Raw genomic sequence first — 21,884 nt, forward strand, 5'->3', positions numbered from 1 at the left:
GGTTATTTTTAAAAAAATTTAAAAAGAATAAATTTGACCGATCCAATCCAGTCCAGGCGGTTCGATTCTGTGCCTCTGGAATCGGGAACCGGACCGTCTGGCCACCGGTTCCAATTTTAAGAACAAGTAACCGGACTGTCAGTCTTGTCTTGTTTGGGCCGGTCTCGGCACAGTCGATCCAATTTGCTCACCCTTAAATATGTATCTATCCAGTAGTAGATCCTTTAGATTCAACGTCAATTATGTTCAAGAATACCTTTGCTTCTGGAAGAGCTTGTTTTTTTTTCATAGTCTGGCCTGGTTAGTACCTAGACAGGCCATTTTTTGTCCCTTTCCAACTCATAGATATCCAGACTAATACGAAATCAACCAATTTCATGAAAAAAAATGTGACCAATTACCGAACCAACAAAATTACTTGTTACAAATAACATCTTGTTGTTTGCTTTATTTCTGACATAGTTGATCCTGATTTGAGATTAAATGCATATTGATTTTTCCCCTACAACTGAATACTTTTCATTTCATCCTAGAAAAGCCATCTTTTCTCAGCAGTGTTTTTGTCATTTGATCCAATAGCCTTCCGTAATTCCAAATACCTGGATTCGTTATAGTCCCTCCTATAATACTCCAGCCGCACAATACACTTTGGATCAAAAGAATTTCACTAATTCCAATAGATTTTTCCCCGGGAAATCTTTCGAAGTACCACTGCTTAGCTTTCAAGTCGCATCTGACTATCAAATGAAATGTGAATAATCCGTCCTCCTCTCTTTAAGACAAAATGTCTTTCCTTGATACCACGCATTGTACCGGAGGGACCCTACTCCGGTACCATCGACAATGACCAGGTTCGGTCTTCAAATACTCCGGCAACCGCGTGAAAGGTGGATCTTATTCTGTGAAAAACATCACGAGATGCCGCCCATCCTAATGTGAGATTTGGAATGCCGAGAAGGTTGAGGATGTGAGTGGGTCCATGTCTTTATGCAGTACAAGAAACAAAATAGAGGTCATCGGCAGTGAGACCCACCGCATGTTGGCATCAGACATTTGACCCAGAAACTGCGAGGGGCTTGTTTGTGGCCGCTCCATGATGAGCCATTCAAGAAAGTGGGAGTGGAACTGCCTTGTGCGTGAGGCACGTTGTTGTTTGACTCGGTCTGACCGCACTTCAATAATGTCACATTCCTTCCATCCTCCTCTGGCAGATGATTTGGTCGAACCGGCGAAAACCCCGTTAGGAAAGATCGCACGTTGAACCGGCCGGTCGGATCTGATTTCATGCAAGCCCTCCTGCTATAGCATGAGGAATGCTTCTCAATATGCCTTTCACTGGTGGATCGGACAAAACCAATCCTTTTCATGGTGTCTCTACATGTTCTGAAAAGAACCGATCGACTCCCGACGAAAACTGATGGAACGGGTCATCGCATTTTCGAGCATCTCGGGCCTCTAGAGCCGAGAAGGGAGGGTTCAGTGAGATGAGAAGTTCAGTGTACCTCTACAGCAAAAATCCAGATGGATTGAACACCACCACCCACGATGAATTGTCATGGCTATGACATCAATCGTCAAAGAGGAACATGCATCATGGCTTTCAGAAGAATCAGAAAACAATCTAGGGGACAATTTTGAAGAATCAGAACCGTAGGTCGCGCCGCTATACGAAACCAGATACTAGCATGCGAAGATGGTTCACAGGTCAACTAATTAATGGAAGAAGCAATATAATCATACAGACTAGTTACACCGCAACCTAGAACTAAGCATAGGTAAATAGTACATACGAATCAGGGAGGACACCTACAAGACCAACTATTAAAACAAAGGTCGACCACTACTTCCCTGATTACCAAATAAAGAGGTTAGGCCCCTGTTCCTGAAAACATGGCTTTGGCTCACAGGAAAATATCACAAACAAATTAGTTAATTCCAACTCAGCACCCAGCTGCTTTGAGGAAGTTGTCAAAAGGGCTGGCCGGAGGCAGTTTCATCGTCAAGCATTGATCCATCGGCATTATGTCTCCTTGAAGAGGGGCGACGTTGCCGGTGATCTTGTGCATACACAACAAAAAAGGGTTCGTGATGTGACAAAGTAGAATAAAGCTACAATCAGCAACTTTGAGTTGTAACTACACATTAATGTGAAGATGATAACCATTGAATACACAAAATGAAGAGATAATAGAATGTAATACCAACCCTCCTAATTGCTGTTCGCCCATCTGTTTCTGGTAAGAAGTGATCTGCCGCTGATCTGGCACAGTTGTTTTCATGGGCCAACCAATTGGAAAGCTTCCTCCTCGGACCCGTGCCAAGTGCTTCACATTGACTAGCCATGGTATTATATGGAAGGGGTGATGTTGAAACAGTCGTTCCAGCAACTTGACCAGCCACCTCAAGTGCCTGAGAATACGTTCAGCAAATTGTTCACAAGCATCACAATCAGAATTTGTTAATTTCAGAGTCGTTATCAAGAATGAAAAGGGAGTTGATAAGCATATATATGCTGATAATTATGTCGTTATCAAGAATGAAAAGGGAGGCGGTAAACATATATATGCTGATAATTATGTCCGGAAGCGACCCGGTGCTAATAGATCACCGTTTCTAGAAGCTTCCCAACACTGATGACATCAGAGAAAGATGGAGTTGATGGCATTCCGGTCATGACAACAGATGCTTCACTCATCGTGTCATCCTCAACAGACGAATTAGTTGAAAATTCCTGCAACACAAAATGTTGGAACAGCTTCAATAAGCAACCAGTCATTTATATCAATCACATTTTCAGTTACATCATCAAATTCTTGATGCAGGCAATAAATTAATGATACTGCACACATAAAGCCTATCTGCAACAAGAAACTCAGAATACAATCGAGGTTCAACAGCAAGAACTTAACTGTGTGATGAAGTGCATACCTTATCAAATGATAGAGACTTTTTGGAGTGGACAACAATTTGATTATTGTCCAAATCAAGTATTAATTGAGGACCAAAAACAAATTCATCTTCTGGTTTATATGCCTCTGATAGCTGCTTAGCCAAATATTCTCCAGCAACCTTATCCAACAAAATTCATCATAATGAGAGACAGAGAGACAGAGAGAGAGAGCACCAAAACATCAAATAGTGAAGAATACCTCGGTAATATTAGATAGACTTTGGATCAAGATGTTCAGGAGGACCTTGTCAGGCTCAAACATTTGGCTCCTCAAGTGGAGGAGAAACGATGAGGCATTTTGATTATCCAAAGCAGATCCATACTCTCTAACATCAGCCTGAGGCCTAACAAATAATTGCAAGTCCTCACCGATGCCCAAATATGGATCCATCTGAATTTCAGAGAAGAAAAAGATAAGCAACATTATCTCACCCCAAGACGCTACTAGCAACTATAAGGAAAAGAAATGTACTCATGCATGCGAACACAACTGTCGAGATAAAGAACTCACGTTAGATGGATCAACCGATTTGAGCAGATCATTAAGATCATGGATTTGATATATCTTGGCGGCAAACATCAACATACTAGTAGCTAGGGTAAAAATAGATCTGCGGCATGCTGGGAACAACATTCCTACAAGAGATAATCAATAGCATTCAAGGACCCTTCCACAAAATTTACAGAGGCAGTCCACAGAAACTCACACGGACGTACCATTATTAGCATCCAGGGATATAATCCGCAGTGACAGGGGAAGATGGAAGAAGTGAATCACAAGGTTTTTACTATGGTTCTGCAAATGTTTGAACCAAGGAGCAGCAAGAAAACAGCACAGAGAAGGTTTGAGTCAACTTGTATGGATAGGTACTTATTTTAGGCCATGACGATGTTCTCAGTCACCAGTTAACAAAGAAGCTACTGTAGAATAAGCAAGCAACACCTAGCCTTTTAAGCGACATTAGTGCTTATGGATCATCAAAGACTGCATATTTAGCCAGAAGTCTCACCGTCAAACGTGAAGAAAGAAGGGTCAGGACGAAGGAGTGAGCTATAGCTTCAAAATTTGAAGGCAAATTATCAGGAAGGTTAGCTTGTATCCAAAGTGCAGATAGCAACTGGCCTATCTGATCTTCACTAAACTTTAGTATATAGGGCTCCTGTAATGCATAGAAATTCAGATCAATAATTGAATATTTACAAGTATTCAGACTGCGTGTCATTGACCAGATTAACCACTCAAGAACTTATTTACCACATCAGATAAGCCGGCAGATCCCGCTGTTTTTTCCATGATGGAAATCTTGCAAAAGTTGGGGGAATTCTTGCGAGCAAACCCCTGCTTTCCCTCTTCATTACTAATGTCCATGCCCTTAAAATCATCTTGAACAGCATTGCCCTGCTTCTCTGGCATAGCACCATTCTTCTCTCTCCTAAGCTTTTCAAGACGAGCAGTAATTGAAGCAAGTGCAGATGCAGTACTAGACTCCCATCTTCTTGAATCATAAGGACAGTTAGCTCGTACAGAAGACGCTACTTGTCTGGGGCAGCTAGAATTTGGAACCAGAAGTATAGATAGTATTTGGTGTCCTCTCACTCGCACTTCAACATCTGGATATAACATTACATTCAGAAGTTGAACAAGAAGTGCCTCGGGGAACACCTAGATGCCAATGGATAGAAATTCTTAGTCATTTTTACTGTTAACAACAAACATGGAAAGGCCTCCGAAAAGGAAAATGATAGCATCCATATAAGTAACTCAAAATATCAAAAATTTCTGTGGATATCCATGTGAATGTATCTTAAAAATGATGATATATTAATTTCCTCCCTGCTAAATTCTGAAAGAGGACAAAAAAGGAAGTGTGCAAATAATTCCCTCTAAGGACATTTATCATACAAACGGAACATCCAGAATTCTAAATGAGATGAAGTCTATTGGGAGATTCCATAGGAACTTGGGATTTGTCTAAAAGTGTCGCATTCTCTTACCTGTCGACGGGCTGAAGAGACTGATACTAATGCTATCATATGAGCCAGTATAATTGACGAACCCATAGTTGCCCTAGCAACAGCTCCAGCAGTGGGCATCTTCTCAAGCATTATAGCCATCAGGTCAAATAGTGGTTGTGCGTCACAAACCTAACATATTTATGTGAGGATTAACAAAGAGAGAACCAAAAAAAGAAAGCAGCAACCATAGTGGTAAAGGCATATTGCGTTTACCCCCTTTGCTATTTCTACTAAGCAATCTTCAATGGCATTCTGAAGTGAATGATTCAAGTTCAACTCTTCTTCTCCCACTGCTTCGACCGTCGCTTGTAGGCTTTTCCTCAAATGCCTGCACAGATCACTTACAGATCCAATTTCAGTCAGCGCAGAACTGATTCTGATCTGCCTAGCCAACGCAGTGGCAACTCGGATAACACAGGATTTGAGCTGGAGATCGTGAAAAATATTCTTGTGGTCCAGGTGACGAATAACTGATGCCAAGATTAACTGCTGATTCCCTGGAGAGTTCAGAGAAAGAAGAAAATTGAACCAAGAATGCTATGGCAATAGAATAAAAACATACGCAGACAAGAATGCTGCAGGTACACGGACCACTGTCTCATCTGTGCTTACAAATATGTAAGCAAGGATGAGACCACACATAAAGTCCAAAAGATAATGGCTACCTGAACTCTCCAACTTGTAGCTCATATCAGACAAAACAATTAAGGACAACCCATCTCGAGGAACCCAGTGATGGCCAGAATCAAAGTATGCAAGCATCCGGTCCATCACTCTTCGCATAGTTGTAATACTCTCTTTGGCAAGATCAGCCATTCTCTGGAGACAGATTTGAGCCCATACCGTCGGTGTCTCAAGCTCCTCTCTGTCTCACAGAAAGCAAAAAGGCAAAACAATAAGAGGTTATAATTAGTTTGTGAAGTTTACACCATTAACATGATTTCAACTTCCATGCTCGAAAAATATAACAGGTTATTGAACCCAGATTACTTTGTTAATAGTGAAGGATCCTTAAACACAGGCCGCGGCCTCAAGATGATGCAGTTAGGACTACTCTCCCCTGCAGTTCTGCCTTCAGATCTTACAACTTCATCGACCCAATTGTGAAGTGATCCACCTCTTTCATCCTCGTCTTCATTACACATATCAGGCTCATAGTTGTCTAAAGTGACTTGGACAATCTGCAATTTGAACACAACACTGACAGTCAATTGCCAATAATACTATCTCAGATACTTAAACACTTGCAAAAAGAAACACAACATCAAATCAAAGATATTTCTGCATCTGTCTAAAAAATTGCAGATTCTTATGTTCGAAAATTAAAAAAAGCAATGACACACCTCGTCAAAACCATCAAATATGCTTGAAAACTCTACCATAAACCAAACCTGTCAGAAGAGAAGTTATCAGTAAAGTCCACTCCAACAGATTAAAAATCTTAACAAAAAAATTCAGATTCAGAATACCTGTGAAAGGAGAAATGGTATAGAAAGGCAAGCAGTACAAAAGCAATTAAATATAGGGAAAGAAAATCACCATGGCAGACAGACATTGCAAGCTTGAAGCCCTCAAAGCACACCGTTGGCGGCCTTCCCCACTCTTTTGTGCCAGTATACATACTTTATGTACAAACTTCTCGATGTTATGAGCATAAGTTGAATCTGACTGCATTGAACAAGACGACATGGACAAAACGAGAAAATAAGCAAAGAATAAAGTTTTCCCTTACAGCTCGGAAATTTCTATCAAACAAAAATCAAAATGGGAAAACAAGAAGCAAATAGCATAGAAAAAAGTTTTGCCTTACAGCTCAGAAATTTCTATCAAACAAAAATCAAAATGGGAAAACAAGAAGTAAATAGCATACTCCGCATATTATGAGGAGTTTGTACGAGAAAAACAAGCACCATTATCATTCACCAAACATCCCACAAGATGTCAGAAAACAAGCAACTACCACAATACTAGCGCGCATCGTGGACGACATGTTCAGCATCTTTTCACAGCGTCTAAATAACATCGAATTGAAGTTAATATATTAGAAGGAATCTAAACACTCTAGTAACGCAATACCCTTGGGACTTTGACTAGTCAGAGAGGAGTGTTGGCCAACAAGCACACAAATTAGATTTCCCAAAACAGAAGATAGAATGAGCTCCAAACTCAATATATGCATAATACTAGCAGATTATTAGCATACAAACCCCAGTGTCCTACATTAATTGCACCCAACAAATTAAACACCGCAAATTCAATCTTATCCTTTTTATCTAGCAGTATGGGAAGAACTAGGATCAAGATTAGACCCTAGTTTACCTGAGATCCTAGTTTACCTGGCTGTAGATGAATTTCATCAAGGTCTGGCAACCAAGTATCTGCAGAGAGTCTTGCTTGCCATTATCCAAAAGCTCGCTAACGACAGTCAACAAACTAACAGCAAAATATACCCTGCAAAATACAAATGATTAAAGTTGATGCACTGCTAATTAGAAGAGCACCTTCAACATTTTATCATTGAAACATTAGAAGCCAAGTCTATCAGAACGATTGTAGTGTCCCTTCTACTCTAGGTTCAACACAATCTTTCTCCTAAAAAGCGCAAAATGCATTGAGCACACTACAATGCCATCTGTGCAATGAAAGCAAAAATGATCTGAATTGATGATTCGTGATTTGATGAGGGAGAGAAATGACAGTCACTTACATCTGCTCCTTGCACATGCACAGCAACTTGTTATAGGCCTCGACAGCAATATTTATGAATTTGATGTGCTCGCTTCGAAGCTCTTTGTAGCACCTCTCTTCGAGATACTTGACAATCTATAGTTGATAACCATTGCCGGAGAGATCCAGATTTAGAAAGCCATTTCCCATATAAAAAAGCACAAGTGACCAACAACCCATAAGAAGTTCAACAAGAGCACCACCTTTGGAATTCGAAAAGGGTTTTTTGCAGCGTATTCACATAATTTGCCAATTTTCCTGTCACTGGGTGAACCATCCTGTCATACAAATTACTAAAGTTAACTGTTTGAAATGATTGATCTGCCCACATGTAAAGGCCAGAGCACAATGCCATGAAACTTTGTAGGACACTCACAGGGGATTTGGGGAAAATGTCAGCAAGAAGCTTCTTGTATCTCTTGACAGGTTGACGAGATCTTGACCTCATAGCAGGGCAGCACACACACATGCTTCCACATGCTGGGAAGATCTTCCTGGAAATGAAACCCATCTCCTGCAAAAGTTCCAGACGTTTCATTTGCCTCCAGGGACTAACAAAGGTCAAAGATCAAAGAGCACTCGCAAAAGATAACACGCTAACTAGAAATAGAGAGAGAAACACCCAGAAGCCAACGTACGACACAGTTGGAGAAAAGAACAATCATACAAAGCAAAAATATATATCATAAATTGAATCTCTGAAAACTGAAGCTTAAATGAAATCATAGTGGAAAGATCACCGACAAAGACCGCAAGTCTTACTAGAAATTGCGGCATTCATTGGTAGACACCGAAGGCGCAACAAAAACCTCTTTTTTCAGAAATATTGGGGTTAAAAACCGAAGGACCAGCTCATACCAAAGATCTGCAGATTCTGCACCGTGAAAATCGAAACACACCATGTAGAGCACAAAATATAGCAGGCATGATCGCAACAAACCATTGTAAGGTTCAAAAACAATTCGGTAATGCTTAAAGTAAGCACATTTTGACGACAACACGAGTAGCAAAAGAACATAACACTAACCAACCATGTCAAAAACTGTTCACAGACAAAGCAGCAAAGAAAGACTCGCACGAGCAATGTCTCGATCACCCAGAAGACCAGAACTCAAGAGAAACGCGCAATGGAGAGAGAAGCGAGGCAGAAATAAAGGCAATGATCAAACGAACAAATAAGCACATGACGCACAGCAACAATAAGAAAACGGCGACACTGTCGAGAAAAAGGACGTACCTTTGCCCCTGCAGAGGCAGATCCAGGAAGGAGTTAGACCTCCCACAGGGTCTTGAGACGCAAGAATAGCCGATTTTGAGAAGTGGGTGCAAAGAGAGAGTGGGAGGAAGAACGAGAGGGGCGGGGGAGGACGGGCGAGTTGAGACAAAATTGAAAGCGAAACAGGGGAGAGTTCTAGCAGCGAGGGCTTAGGGAGGCACGTGATGTCTCTCAGTTTTTCAGTAGAGAGAGAGAGAGAGAGAGGGGCTTCGTCTTTGCTTTTGCTGTGTCTTGTCAGAACTTTGGAAGACTAAAGTCCCAGCCTTTCTGGGTCAAAAAGACAACAAAAAAAAAACAAAACAAAACAAAACATCGACTCATCTGTGCCTAAAATTCGATTGACTTTTGAATCACGACAGCTAATTCACAATCAAGATCACGTTACAACTGAAGAATGACACCTCAAATGATGATGATAAAAGGCCTGCTGCATCAAATGTTCTTTTTCTTTCTTTCCACCATCAAGAACTTCAAACTTCGCCGCTTTCAAAACGACGGCAGATCTTTGAACCGAAGCAGCGCGCCATTATGCTCGACCCTATCGTGCAGTTCACGGTTCGACCCTGCCAAAATGTTCTTTAATTTGAAAAAACCAAAGGGTCTGACAAAGACAGCTCAATTAATGCCCAAAGCTGGAGACTTTCTGAAAGGATTGAAGAAAGTGCGCGACTGCAAGATGATTTGCTCCATTACGAGAGAAAGGACCTTGGTACAGAAAAAGAAAAAGCCTGCTTGACATTTGAATTAAAGGGAGTTTTTTGTCACTATATCAATCAATTTTCTGTAATCAGAGATTATAGGCTGTAGATGAGTAGATGAACTCGAGTAGGATCCAAGCAATGTAATATTGAAATACAAAAGCTGGAAACTTTTTTCGAGTTCTTTTCCTAAGTGTGCCTCTTAAGCTTCTAACCAGCATTTGCTGCTGAGATTTGTTATCATCTAATGAATGCATCATTGATTACACCAGCTTGTTCATCAACACACCCTTCGGAAGGAAGAGCTGCCTCTTGTTTGGTACCCACCAGATTTAATTCATTGTTTACCAACTTCGGCCGATTATTCCAATGCCTACCCACCCTCATAATTGCTCCATGGAAAAATGCCCCGTCGAAGGACCTTTCGGCTCGCGTTGGAATCAAATTACTTCGGATGCGAGAAGCTCCGTCGTTTTGAGGCGTCGTGGCCATCCTCAAACGAAGAGACCAGCATTCATTTGGGTACGATATCAAAGATGAACCGAACGATGCTTTGAGTACCGAATTGAATCAAATTCTAGAATACCCAAATGGCTTGAGCTCCATGATACTTGATTCGTTCGACTTGCTAGCATGATCAAGCAGCTAACTCATTTACGTACATGTGAGAATAAACACGTGAAATGCCATGTTATCTGTTGATTTTGTAGCTGTGTGAACTTGATGTCCAGTTCGAAATTCCAATTTATGCCAGGCAGCACCAATGCTTATACATTTTTTATCATTAATTATTAAGTTTAAACCTAAGTAAAATCCTTAAACTGCTTGGTCTGAACTTTGGAACGCTAAATTCGGGGAGATTCCCTGGGATGAATGGAAGAAAAATATTTTCTCTTAACTTAGGGGGCCGATGGTGGGTCGGGTCGAGTTGAATTTAAGCATATCAAAATTGCCCTCGTCATATTGAGTCACAAGTGTCGTGCCTTAATTTTTCCGGACAAATTAGGGATATGTTGACTATAAGTTCTAAAACTTATCATAAAAGTGCAATCGAGCCATAAAACTTGTCAAAAGTACAATCAAGTCCTAAAACTTGTCAAATTAATGCAATTGAGTCCTTCCATTAACTTCGTCCATTTGGCTAACAAAAAATGCCGATGTTGCTTTTTCTAATACATTTTCTCTCCTATGTAGTGATAATGTGACTAAAACAGTCATTTTAATCCAAATCTGATTTTTAATTTAATGTTTTATTTAAATTAAAAATAAGGTAAAATTAAAAACAAGATCACATCCAATGACGAGGGCCGCTTCCGGTAAGGGCCGGTGATGGTGGGGAAGTAGCCGCCGGCGACCGGGGCCAATGACCCTCGCAAACCAATAGCGAGGCCGATGATGTAAGGGTCATCAACCCATGGCTAAGGCCCGGTGACCCCCGCCAACCCTTCACCCACCATCACCGACCATTCCAAAGTGGTGGAGGGGCGACGGCGAAGAGGCTACCTTGCTGTTGGTTCTATCTTGGTTCTATTTTCTTTTCTTTTTTCTTTATTAGATTTACCTTACTTTTAAATTAATTTAATTTAATTTAAATAAAAAATAAAAATAAAAATCAGATTCTGATCAAAATGATGTTGTTTTAGACACGTCGCCGCCACATAGGAGAGAGAATATAAATATATATAAAAGTCATGTCAGCATTTTTCGTTAGTAAAATTTGACGGAGTTAACGGAATGATTCGATTGTACCAATTTGATAAGTTTTAGGACTCGATTACATTTTTTGCAAGTTCTATGACTTAATTGCAATTTCATCATAAAATTTTATGACTTTTAGTGAACATATCCTGACAAATTATGTTTGGATTGAAGCACGAGTCAATACAACTCATCTCGTCTTAATCGTACTATGATACAATCGAACCTTCCAAGTGAATGGATGTAATTCTCATCCTGTGTTCTCTCGTTTGGACTAAGGTCCATGACTTATTAATTGCCACTGCGGAATTTGGAGACATTGCACATGACTCGCGAAATCCAAGGGAATATTGTCCAAAAAATCATAAATTTATTGTACATTAATCAATTCAGCCCTTATCTTCTTAATTTGACCAACTTAATCCCGACTCTTTGACAATTTTTCGAGATGATCCTTCCTACATATTTAGAGTGCAAATTGCTAACACGACCGATTTTTGCAATTTTCTCAAACTTTCTCTTCTTTTATTTTTGTATTTCTTCTTTTTTTCCTATTTTCCTCTGCCGGTCATCATCGAGAAAAAAATAAGAAACGGGAAGAAAACTCGAAAATAAAAATAAAAATATACATGACACTGATGGTGCCACATAGGACGGCTAGCGTCCACGTGGATAATTTCCAGTTAAAATTGACCAAAAAGAATATATTGAAAAATTGTCAAAATGTTTAGAGCAAAATTTGTTAAATTGAAAGTTTATGACAAAATTTACAGTCATACAATAGGTTTAGAATCTTTTGGACAATTATCCGTGTAATCAAATGGTAATAGGCCCAGTTGACAAGGATTTTACCCAAGGCTCACAAATCGTGTCGAAATATGAATATAATATGAGTATGGTTAACTTGAACATGACACGCTTAATAAACATGTCGAACACAACACACCTAATAAATAGAGTCGTACTACTAGACATAACTAACGCGACTTGTCACTATGTTAGGGTTGACTAAATGACTACCAAGCATGCTACCACGTCCAATTAACTAAACAACCATCAAACATGTCGAGGTGTCGGTTTTCAATACGACACAATACGCTGACTCGTAGACAAACATACATTGGTTTACCAATATATACGATAAGCAAATATTGTATTAACACTTTTGAAACGATATAAGCAATTTCACTTCACATTTATCTAAAGTGGATTGTTAAAAAGGCGCTTCATCTTACGAGAGGAATTATGTTTGTATTTTTACCATATGTTCTCTTCGGCGTAAGGTTGTTTCAACAAACTTTTGAAGATTGAAAAAAAAGTCCTAAGTAGACGTACTAAACACATTAAAATCTGTCCAATTGTGCCATGTCGAAATATTGATACATCAATTCAAACATTTCAATTCGTGTCTAAATAAATTAAACGTGCCGTACCCATTTACGGCACGAATTCATGGATGCTGAACGCAAACCTATTTAATTACGAATCGTATCGTATTTACGAATAATGAAGAGAATTCTCCTTCGTAATTTATCCCTGTCGGGCTTCAACGAGAGAGAGAGACCTTGACGGTTTGGACAGAGAACCACACGTAGAATCTATCTACTACTACTTTTAACGAAGAACCAGACAAAAGACATCGCCATGTTGAATTAATTCTATAATCTCTTGTCTACGGCCATGATTTCATTTCACACGCACCGTTGGATGAGACGAGTTGGACGAGTTTCCTCTCGAAAAGTCACGTCATCCGACGGCGCACGTGAACCGGGTTCTCTATTTCTCCCAAAATAGTCATTGAGTATCTCATTTTGTATAATCCAGGCTTGCTAGTAGGGGACAATGGAAACACATTGAAGAAGACGATATGAACGACAATGGCGGCCATCAACAACATAGGAGGGATAGGGAACACAGAGTGAATACTTATCGGGTATTTGTTTCTCGAAAAATAAGTAATTAAAAACTAAAAAAATATTTGTTTGAAAAATAATTAATAACATATATCGCTTACAAAAAATAAATAAATAAACGAGAAAAATATGTTTATCGCTTACAAATATATTTACCCACAAATTCTTTTCAGTAATGAAAACATTTTTTATGGGCTAATTATTTTAAACGATATAAGCACACTATATTCAGTAAAAATATTTTTAAATTCGCTCGTTTTTTTTTGTGAAACAAACGAAACTCGGTGCCTACCCTTTTTCAATTTCAACTTTAATTAAACAATTCTGTAATTAACGTCGGTAATCCACAACCCACGAGGGTGGCACGTGAAGCCCAGGGTGAGATTGACGAATATAGCAACCTCCATTCGATAGAGGCCTCGCAAAGAGAAAGTCTAATCGTCTCCCATACATGTCAATGTTGTGGTCATTCGTGTCAGAAGTTTCGTGATGGTTCTTAAAGCCCTTGGACCACCCCCCACCCCAACCGCTTCGAAAATGACCATTCCATGAGGCTCGGGACATAGAGAGCTGCCTGCATATTATCATCACCGATCTTGATGGTGCATCGAGATTTAAACGGCCCTTCGAGAACTCTCCGGCCCGAGCTGGGAGGCTAGCGAGGCCGTCGGCCTACCGGGCGCGACCTCGAATCAAGGGGTCTTGTCGAAAGATGACCGGAACCGCCCCCCCTTGGCGAAGTCGAGCTCTCGTGACGTTGTGGAGACATGGGAAACTAGGTTGGGCAGTGCACGAGAATTCGGCCCGTGGATCGAGCTTGCGCGGCCCACCAAAGCGAGCCCATTGGGCCCGAACGATCCCCTAACCCTCAAGGTTTGTCCCTTCGCATTGGTTGTTGTCTGTAGTTCTCAACCGAGAGAGGGGCTTGTTCAAATTGCATGCCAAGACAGTACGCGGCGAGTTTAAGTGTTTGATGCTGATGCGTCAAATTCGAATGTCTGACCAAAATTAAGCGTTTATGTCGTGAAAACGTCGACGGCGCGCCGAGGCTCTTTTCTTGTTCTCATTGCAGGTATGATAACGAAACACTCGGGCTTCATTTGCTTTGTGGAAAATAATTTTTATGAAAATTTTTTTCTGATTTTTCAGCCTTTGGTTCGCGGAAAATAAGCTGGTTAAAAAAAAAATACAGTTTTCACCCACGGAAAAAATCTCATTTAAAAGTCAGGAAAATGTTTTCCCCTTTTGAAAAAGAGGGAAACCTTTTTCCCTGTCTTTCCTTCCCCATCTCTTTCACATATTCTTTCTTTTTAATTAATTTTTTTACTTTCTTTTTATTTTTTTTATCAAAATTTGAAAATTTTATATTTGAAAATTTTAAATTTTACTCTTTTTTTCCCTTCTCCTTTGACTAATCGCTGGCTAGGGGTTGCAACAAATGCGAGCAAGGACAAGTGTCGTCGGCCTCGTTGATGGCGATCTCGAGGTCGTTGAGGTAGCGAGGCGAGCCTCGAGCTCGGCCTCAGATGAGGCTAGCGAGCTAAAGCCTTGTCGGCCTATTGTCGGTTGCCACGAGAACAAGAAAAGAAAAAGAAAAAGAAATTAAAATAAGAGACGAAAAAGATAAAAGAAAATAATTAAAAAATTGATTTTTAAATAAATAAAAAAAATATTAAAAGGCCTAGATGGTGGAAATTGATTTTCTTTTACCAAACGACCGAAATTATTTTTCAGTTCGTTTTTACTTTTTAGGTTTCAGCCAAATGCTAAAAACGACCTTATTTTTTCGAAAAACGATTTTCTAGAAAACATTTTTTTAGAAACACCGCATTTTGCGAGAAAGATCGAAGCCGTAGAGCTCGGATGTGGATAAGAGATCCTATTCTCACGTCCCCATCTCTGTATTGGCTTCTTCCGACATGCCACATTTTGCGTGAACAAATCGAAATCTTAGAGCTCGGATGTGGATAAGAGATCCTATTCTCGCATCCCCATCTCTTTATTGGCTTCTTCTGAAGGATCGCGACTTTAAATGATCGTTCCAAGCGAAAGTGTTGAATCCATTTTTTAGTATTCGAACTTATACTAAACCATATCCGCCATTGTTCAACTCGTTCGATCGAATCCCCGTAAGTTTTCAACCTCACTTTACCAAATGAGAGTAAGAACTTGAAGGTCATCTCCTGTAAATTATGATGGGTCGTATTGATAATTTCGATATCTCGTGTTTGGATCTTACTGCGAAAGGATAACGACACAAATAATCTCCGAACTTTGATTCAACATGCAATGTGACCTCCGAACATTAAATTTATTCAATGTGGCCCTTGAACTTCAATCCAATGCTCAATGTGCTTCTGAACTTTTAATTTATTTAATAAAATTCATTAACTTTTAGTAACTATTCAATTTAATTCTTGAATCGTGTGAAAATATTCAATTTCGTTCCTCTAAACAGTAGACGAAGGAAATTAAATATGTACAAAAAAATTTAAAGAATCTATTGAATAAATTAAAAATATAAATTTGATATTATATTTATATCACATTAATAAATTTAAAGTTCAAAAATCGTATTATGTATTAAGCCAAAAGCACGCAAATCTCGTTTACCCTGCTCTGGATGAACTGGAAACAGGGGAATCTGGTCGAGTCGGGAAGGGAGTACGTGGATGACGCAGACGGACAGAGACAGAGAGGCAGAGTGACAGCGACCCGTTTTGACAAGTGTGACGGGTGACAGTGGAAAGACCCTCTCCCTCTCCCTCTTCCTCATTCACCTCAAATCTCAAAGACACGGACAGAGACCAGTGCGACTGCGACCCCCCTGCAGATGATAGAGATAGAGAGAGAAAGAGAGATGGGGCTTAGGGCTATTGCTCGGAGACAGGACAGCATCCCGCGAAATGCACGGGAGCTATTTCTCTGATTCCCCCCCCACCACCCGTGTTCTGTCCCCCGCACATCCAATCAATCTCCAAATCACTCACCCTTATCTCCCGCGCTCTGTTTTCCATTCCATTTTGGCTTCTATTTCACAGAAGAACAGTGAAAGAACAGAACAGAACAGAGCAAGCAAAGAAAGGACAGGGTGATGCGAGCAACCCCCTATGATCACATCCCTCATGAAGAGTTTCCTAAAGATTAGATTAATCCCGGCATCCTCCTCTCGTGTGTTATAGCCGTCTTGTTATATTCAACCGGGTTTCCTGATGGGTTAATCGTTTTGACAGCAGGAGGCCTAGCAATGGTCACCCTCCACATCCCCCCGTCTCTCTGTTCTTGTGCGGCCATCCGCCGTCGAAACAAAGCACGAAAGAAGTGAAATCTCGTTCGGAATTTTGAGGGAAATATAGAGCATGCCTTCAAGAACTACGTAGGCACAAACGAAAGGGAAAGACCAGGAGATTACACTTAGCATGCGGTACTTAATGAGCAGCACAAGGAATGAGTGTGCGCTCCATTCTTAAGCTTTCACATATTATGGAGTGGGGAGTGTTGGGTTAATCGGTAAAGCTATAACTAATGACCGCTAGCCGGTCCTCCCAATGTCAGAACCACGCCTTGAAGATCGCTCCTCTGCTTCGGCTCCTTGCCCAGCAGAGGAGAGGCTCTATCGGCCTGAAGCGGCGGCAGCCTCGCCCCTTGCACTTGCTGAGCATGCCTCGCGGTTTCCACATGGCCCGAGTTTTGCGGCGGGCGGGCGAGGGGAATCTGAGTTGGACGAGGTGGAGGATTTTGAGTGAGAACGGCGCTTGTGAACGTGAAGCTCGGTGCCTGAGCCATAAATATTCATAGACTAGTGAAAACTATGATGCTCAATCAGACAATCTTATAATGTGAGGTTTGGATTCTACCATGCTTACCGGAGCAAATAAGACTCCTCTGAATATCTTTCCATTGACGCTTGCGGTCACTAAGAAGCCCGAATCAAAAGCTCCATCAACTTTTCCACGAACTTCAGCTCCAATCTGCGCAAACGAATTGACAGTAATGGCGATAGGTTCCGTCTGTAAATTATTGCAAGAGACAGTAGATCTGGCTAATTACCATATTCTGAACAGGCGCCGAACCATTTGGTGTCTGTTCGGGTCGTGGTTCGGGTCGGCAATGCAATCCTTGTTGATAATTGGGAGCAACGTGAGCAGACGGTTCTTGTCTAGTGATGACTTGTTGCCCCCCTAGAACAAGATCCGGCGGACTTCCGTGATTGTCAATCGTGATTGTGTTCGGGCTGCTAAGAACATTGCCATCAGGTTGGCCATCGCTGTGGATCTGATTGAAGTTCTTAAGGAAATGATATTCTTGAGATCCTCCGACTGAATTGGTGGCTTTGAAAACTTGAGTTTGCTCTTGATCGGACTGCGATGGGGACGAATGCTGAGACAGCGAGAGGGAATGCTCTTCTTGCTCTGAATCTACTTCCAAGACCCTCGAATAGGCAGTTCTTTCCCGCTTTAGGCGAAAAGCATCTGATAAACAAAATCCTTTCAAAAAGTAATCATAAATTAGCAAAAGTCGATGAGTTTTACGATATTGCACCAACCTGGACAGAAACGAGCGGATTCCTTCGATTCGGCTCCAGCTGCCGAAATTCCTCTGCTGAAGATGTCTTTGCCATTGTAAAAGGTATCGTTCTGCACCGCAAGAAATGCTATATGAACGACGAATAAAGCAAAGATAATGTGATGTCTTAATAGTCGGCACTTTTTTCGGTAACTCACGGTGCTACCGGTTCCTCTTGGCCGTCTTCTATTCTTTTTGTTCCATTGCTCCGGCAAGATGCTACACAAAGGGTTGTTCTGATGGGATTTAGAATCTTTTTCTTCAAGCTGCAGGATCAATAGCTCATTGAGTGGCCGCTCGTCCTCTCCACATCTGCAAATTCGGAACACTGAATAATAAGATTTCCTTTTACACGGAGCAGAGAAGAGACGGTGAAGATAAACAAGGAGGATGTGAAGAACATCGAGGGAGATTCTCACCCGCCGTAGATGGAGATGTCAGTTCCTAGAGCAACAGCTGTATGCGAGAATCTTCCCCGAGGTTGTTGGCCGTGTGCACCAAGCCTCGTCCATAGATGATTGACCATATCAAGCACCCAAATGTCATTGTAATAATGCTTGTCTCCGACCCCTCCAAGGACATAGATCTGCATCTCATTTCAGAAGGAGCTATATCAGTTCTAATTCGCATTTGGTTGCGTTGACACTGATACATCGGCCTCAACAATGCGAGTCGGAGTACTAAGAGCATAATGCATTTTTCCTAGGATCACTTGTAGTTATGCTTACTAGATCGAGATGGGCGTGCAAGTTACCTTGGTTCCAATGCTCACGGCGCCGTGACCAGCTCTGACTCCGGGTGTAAATCCTTGAACAGTCAACTGTCAAGCAAATGAAACAAGCCTAAGCAATGTTCTTATCTACGTAAAACTCCATGACAAGCAAAGGGTTTTCTTTTACCCTTTCATACCTTGGACCAGGTCATTGTGTCCGTATCAAGTACATCGACATCGCCAAGATACCGATTGCCGCAGTCTCCACCATACACCACTAACTTGTTTTCCATGGCAACAGCGCTGTGACTGTCCCTAGGGACAGGAATCTCGCCTTCTACCTCGGGAGACATCCACCTCATCGTCTCTAGGTCCAGAACATGCAAGTCGTTCAAGTAGTTCGCTTCGCCTTGGCCACTACCCCCGAAAATGACCATCTTATCATTCCCGACGAGCGTGGCAGAGTGGCTCTCGCGAGGGCACGGCGGTCTCCCTCTGAAGTTCGGCTGAGTCCACTCTTTGGTCCTGAGATCCAGCACGTGAAGGTCATTAACCTTTCTGGAGCCGTTCGTGCCCCCAAACACAACCATCCGGTGCCCCACAAGAACAGCACTGTGACTGTCCCTCGGGCCGGGTCCTTGGCCGGTGGTCGCGAGGGTTCTCCAAGCCATATTGTCGAGATCAAGAACAAGCACGTCGCCGAAATGCAAACCTCCGCAGCATCCCTGAAAATGGATTGCAAACAGGAAAATTTCATTACTACTTCCAATGTAATTCCCATTTTAAACTGTTTACCAACTTTCAAAGTGTAGACAACGAAATACAGACTAACAGGAAGCAAAAGAAAGATCTACAAACAACCGGTCCGACTGCGCGGATTTACCCTGTTTGCAATTTCATTCTCTTTTGCTAATCCTTGACTCTTTCTTGTCCTCCATCCTAAATCTATGGCGCTTTAAATCATGTGAACAGTTACAGAAAAGGAAGCTTCAGTCCGAGATAGACACTCTTGCAGATACCAACTCAGATCAAAGTCATTATGGTCACACCAGGAAAAAGACGTGATCTGGAAGATTGGATTATATGGCCCTCTTGGGAGAAGAAGATAGCAGAGAATGCCATGTTCATGCAAAAGGCAGAGCTTTCTCGAACACACAAAAAGAAAGAAAGAAAGAAAGAAAATAGACAGAACAATATTTATAGAATTAAGGAGGAGGATGACAATCGTCGTCCTGCCTTGTAACTTCCCTCCTAAATGGAGAAAAAACAGTGCAGACCAGAAAGAGCAAAGCCAGAAATCTTCCATCATGAAGCAGAAATCAAAAGTAGCAAAGAACTAAGAAACTGCACAGAAAGCGGCCTTGTCTTTTGTCAAATATAACACACAACCCATACAAACCAAGAAGCAAATCGTTCCAGCTAAATATAATTCTCAGAGACAACACTGCATGCTGAGACCAGACAGAAAGAACAGATTTCATGAGATAGCTGGTCTTGTATGTTAGGAGATATTCAGGGAAAATACAAGAATTAAGCCCTCCTGAAATTCAAGAAACTCTTACAGACACATACCCCAAAAATGTAAAGATGCCCTTGAGAATAACAAGCAGTGTGTCCCCATCTCTCGGGAGGATTGAATCCCACAACCTTTGGATAGAGCCACATTGCCTTCTTCTTTGCACTCTCACCTCCTCCACACCACATTCTCTCTCTCTCTCTCTGACCCTTTTTCCTTTGAGCTTCCCCTTAACTCAAGGAGCGTAAGGCATTCACATGGATGTAGAAGCAAGGGGAAGAGAGAGAGAGAGAGAGAGAGAGAGAGGGGGGGGGGGGAGGGAAAGCAAGAGTGTCAAAAGGAGGACATGAACCAGCCAAGTGACATATCAACTATCAATGTCACATAGACATGAAAAGATGGGAGCTTTCAAGTCCAAATCACTGTGTCAACCAACATCAACAGAAATTCTGTGGTGAAAACAACATATTTTCCCTACTACCCATCTTCAGAAAAACCAAAGCCACTAGCACATTAAAGCAAAAGGGTACAGGCAAACGTAGCTAGCTCAGCTGGATAGGCTCAACTCAAGCCAATTCCATTCTACCAAGTAATTTCTCAATAAAGAAGACATTATTTGACAGAGGACTGCAATGGTCACTTTCTAAAGAGTTTTTATTTGCTTCCGTGCCTACATAACTCTTGTCCAACCGATAATGATGGGTGGCGTGGGGGAATTGGTTTGTGGGAAATGATGGGCAAAGACTAGCAGATGTTCATGTTTTCTGGTGAAGTGGGATCTTTTTGACCACACAGATACAGATTGATCCACAAAAGGAAGTGTCTTTCTTCAATAAACAAATGCACAGAGCTCACCTTATGTTGCAGCCGAATGAATTTTGATGTGGGTTCTTTGCTAATGTGATGTTGGGATTGATGTGAGAGAAGGAGAGAGAGAGAGAGAGAGAGAGCCAAAGATGTAACTTTCTCTCTCTCTCTCTACAGCATACTTATGAAAATATATAATACTAATCCCAGTTTTCAAGGTGGGGCTTTTGATGTGGATCTAGCGATGGTCCCCTTTTCTCGAGGGAGGCTTGGGGAAGTGTGAGGGAGTTTTTCTTGTGCAATGGGAAATTCTTTCTTTTTAAGCTTTTGGGAATTGGAGATGTGTGTAAGTGTGTTGGTGTCTGTGTCTGTCACAAAAGTCTTTCCAAACAACAACACTGTACTAGTCATGGTGATATCGCTCGGTTTTCCCTCTCGTGATACATTGATTAGCACTCTGTCATTATTGCACGGATTTTTCTAACTTAAAACAAAATAACACAAACAATCCTTCAATTTCGATCAATTTTTTTTAATTTTTTTAAATATAATTATTATATTTTTTATACATGTTCAAATTAATTTCTGAACTATATAAAAATATTCAGTATTAAATATTTTCACAAAGTGCAAAGATTGATTTGACTATCTATCGAAAGTTCATGGGCCACGTAGAACAACTTAAAAGTTTAAGAATCACATTGCAGATTTAGCTAAAATTCATGGACCATTTTGTACCATTGTCCATTGTTCTCTCTATCAATAGAAAGACGAGGAGGCGATCATTGCGGATGCCCCAACAACCACGACGACGGCCCTGCTTGTCACAAAATGTTCGACTCGAACCATACTCATTTCGCATCGACAAACAATCGAGGGTTCGAGCTTGGTAAACCCGCCACAACATCCCCGAACCATTTTGAAATCGCGATCTTGTCAAAGGTAGGCGACCTCTGTTAGGGGTGATCTGTTCTCAATCTTGGAATCGAAAGACGTTCGCTAAAA

At 41.2% G+C, this 21,884-nt stretch overlaps 2 protein-coding genes across 4 annotated transcripts; both read right to left on the bottom strand.

Moving 5' to 3' along the window:
• Positions 1 to 1,686: 1,686 nt before the first annotated feature.
• Positions 1,687 to 9,056, bottom strand: LOC115752777 (protein SEMI-ROLLED LEAF 2). 2 transcript variants are annotated; one of them, XM_030691128.2, is made up of 20 exons: positions 8,931 to 9,056; positions 8,070 to 8,207; positions 7,897 to 7,971; positions 7,674 to 7,789; positions 7,303 to 7,417; positions 6,506 to 6,634; positions 6,310 to 6,357; positions 5,957 to 6,147; positions 5,632 to 5,831; positions 5,180 to 5,463; positions 4,946 to 5,095; positions 4,206 to 4,613; positions 3,961 to 4,110; positions 3,668 to 3,746; positions 3,462 to 3,586; positions 3,150 to 3,341; positions 2,929 to 3,069; positions 2,609 to 2,731; positions 2,206 to 2,409; positions 1,687 to 2,057 (listed from the first exon to the last, which is right to left on the bottom strand). In XM_030691128.2, the coding sequence occupies exons 2-20, from the start codon at positions 8,202 to 8,204 to the stop codon at positions 1,941 to 1,943; spliced, it is 2,982 nt and encodes a 993-aa protein (XP_030546988.1). In that variant the 5' UTR covers positions 8,205 to 8,207; positions 8,931 to 9,056; the 3' UTR covers positions 1,687 to 1,940. The 2 variants fall into 2 exon arrangements, with proteins under 2 accessions (XP_030546988.1, XP_030546989.1); XM_030691129.2 differs by having other exon boundaries at positions 8,070 to 8,204; positions 8,931 to 9,050.
• A 7,553-nt stretch (positions 9,057 to 16,609) lies between these two features.
• Positions 16,610 to 21,046, bottom strand: LOC115752778 (acyl-CoA-binding domain-containing protein 4-like). 2 transcript variants are annotated; one of them, XM_048278991.1, is made up of 10 exons: positions 21,036 to 21,046; positions 20,129 to 20,288; positions 18,754 to 19,281; positions 18,599 to 18,664; positions 18,264 to 18,430; positions 18,003 to 18,156; positions 17,825 to 17,915; positions 17,329 to 17,750; positions 17,136 to 17,249; positions 16,610 to 17,055 (listed from the first exon to the last, which is right to left on the bottom strand). In XM_048278991.1, the coding sequence occupies exons 2-10, from the start codon at positions 20,258 to 20,260 to the stop codon at positions 16,801 to 16,803; spliced, it is 1,929 nt and encodes a 642-aa protein (XP_048134948.1). In that variant the 5' UTR covers positions 20,261 to 20,288; positions 21,036 to 21,046; the 3' UTR covers positions 16,610 to 16,800. The 2 variants fall into 2 exon arrangements, with proteins under 2 accessions (XP_048134948.1, XP_030546990.1); XM_030691130.2 differs by lacking the exon at positions 21,036 to 21,046 and having other exon boundaries at positions 17,145 to 17,249; positions 20,129 to 20,329.
• Between the last annotated feature and the right edge of the window lie 838 nt (positions 21,047 to 21,884).

The sequence above is a fragment of the Rhodamnia argentea genome, chromosome 1, assembly GCF_020921035.1.
Source record: "Rhodamnia argentea isolate NSW1041297 chromosome 1, ASM2092103v1, whole genome shotgun sequence".
Lineage (NCBI taxonomy): Eukaryota > Viridiplantae > Streptophyta > Magnoliopsida > Myrtales > Myrtaceae > Rhodamnia > Rhodamnia argentea.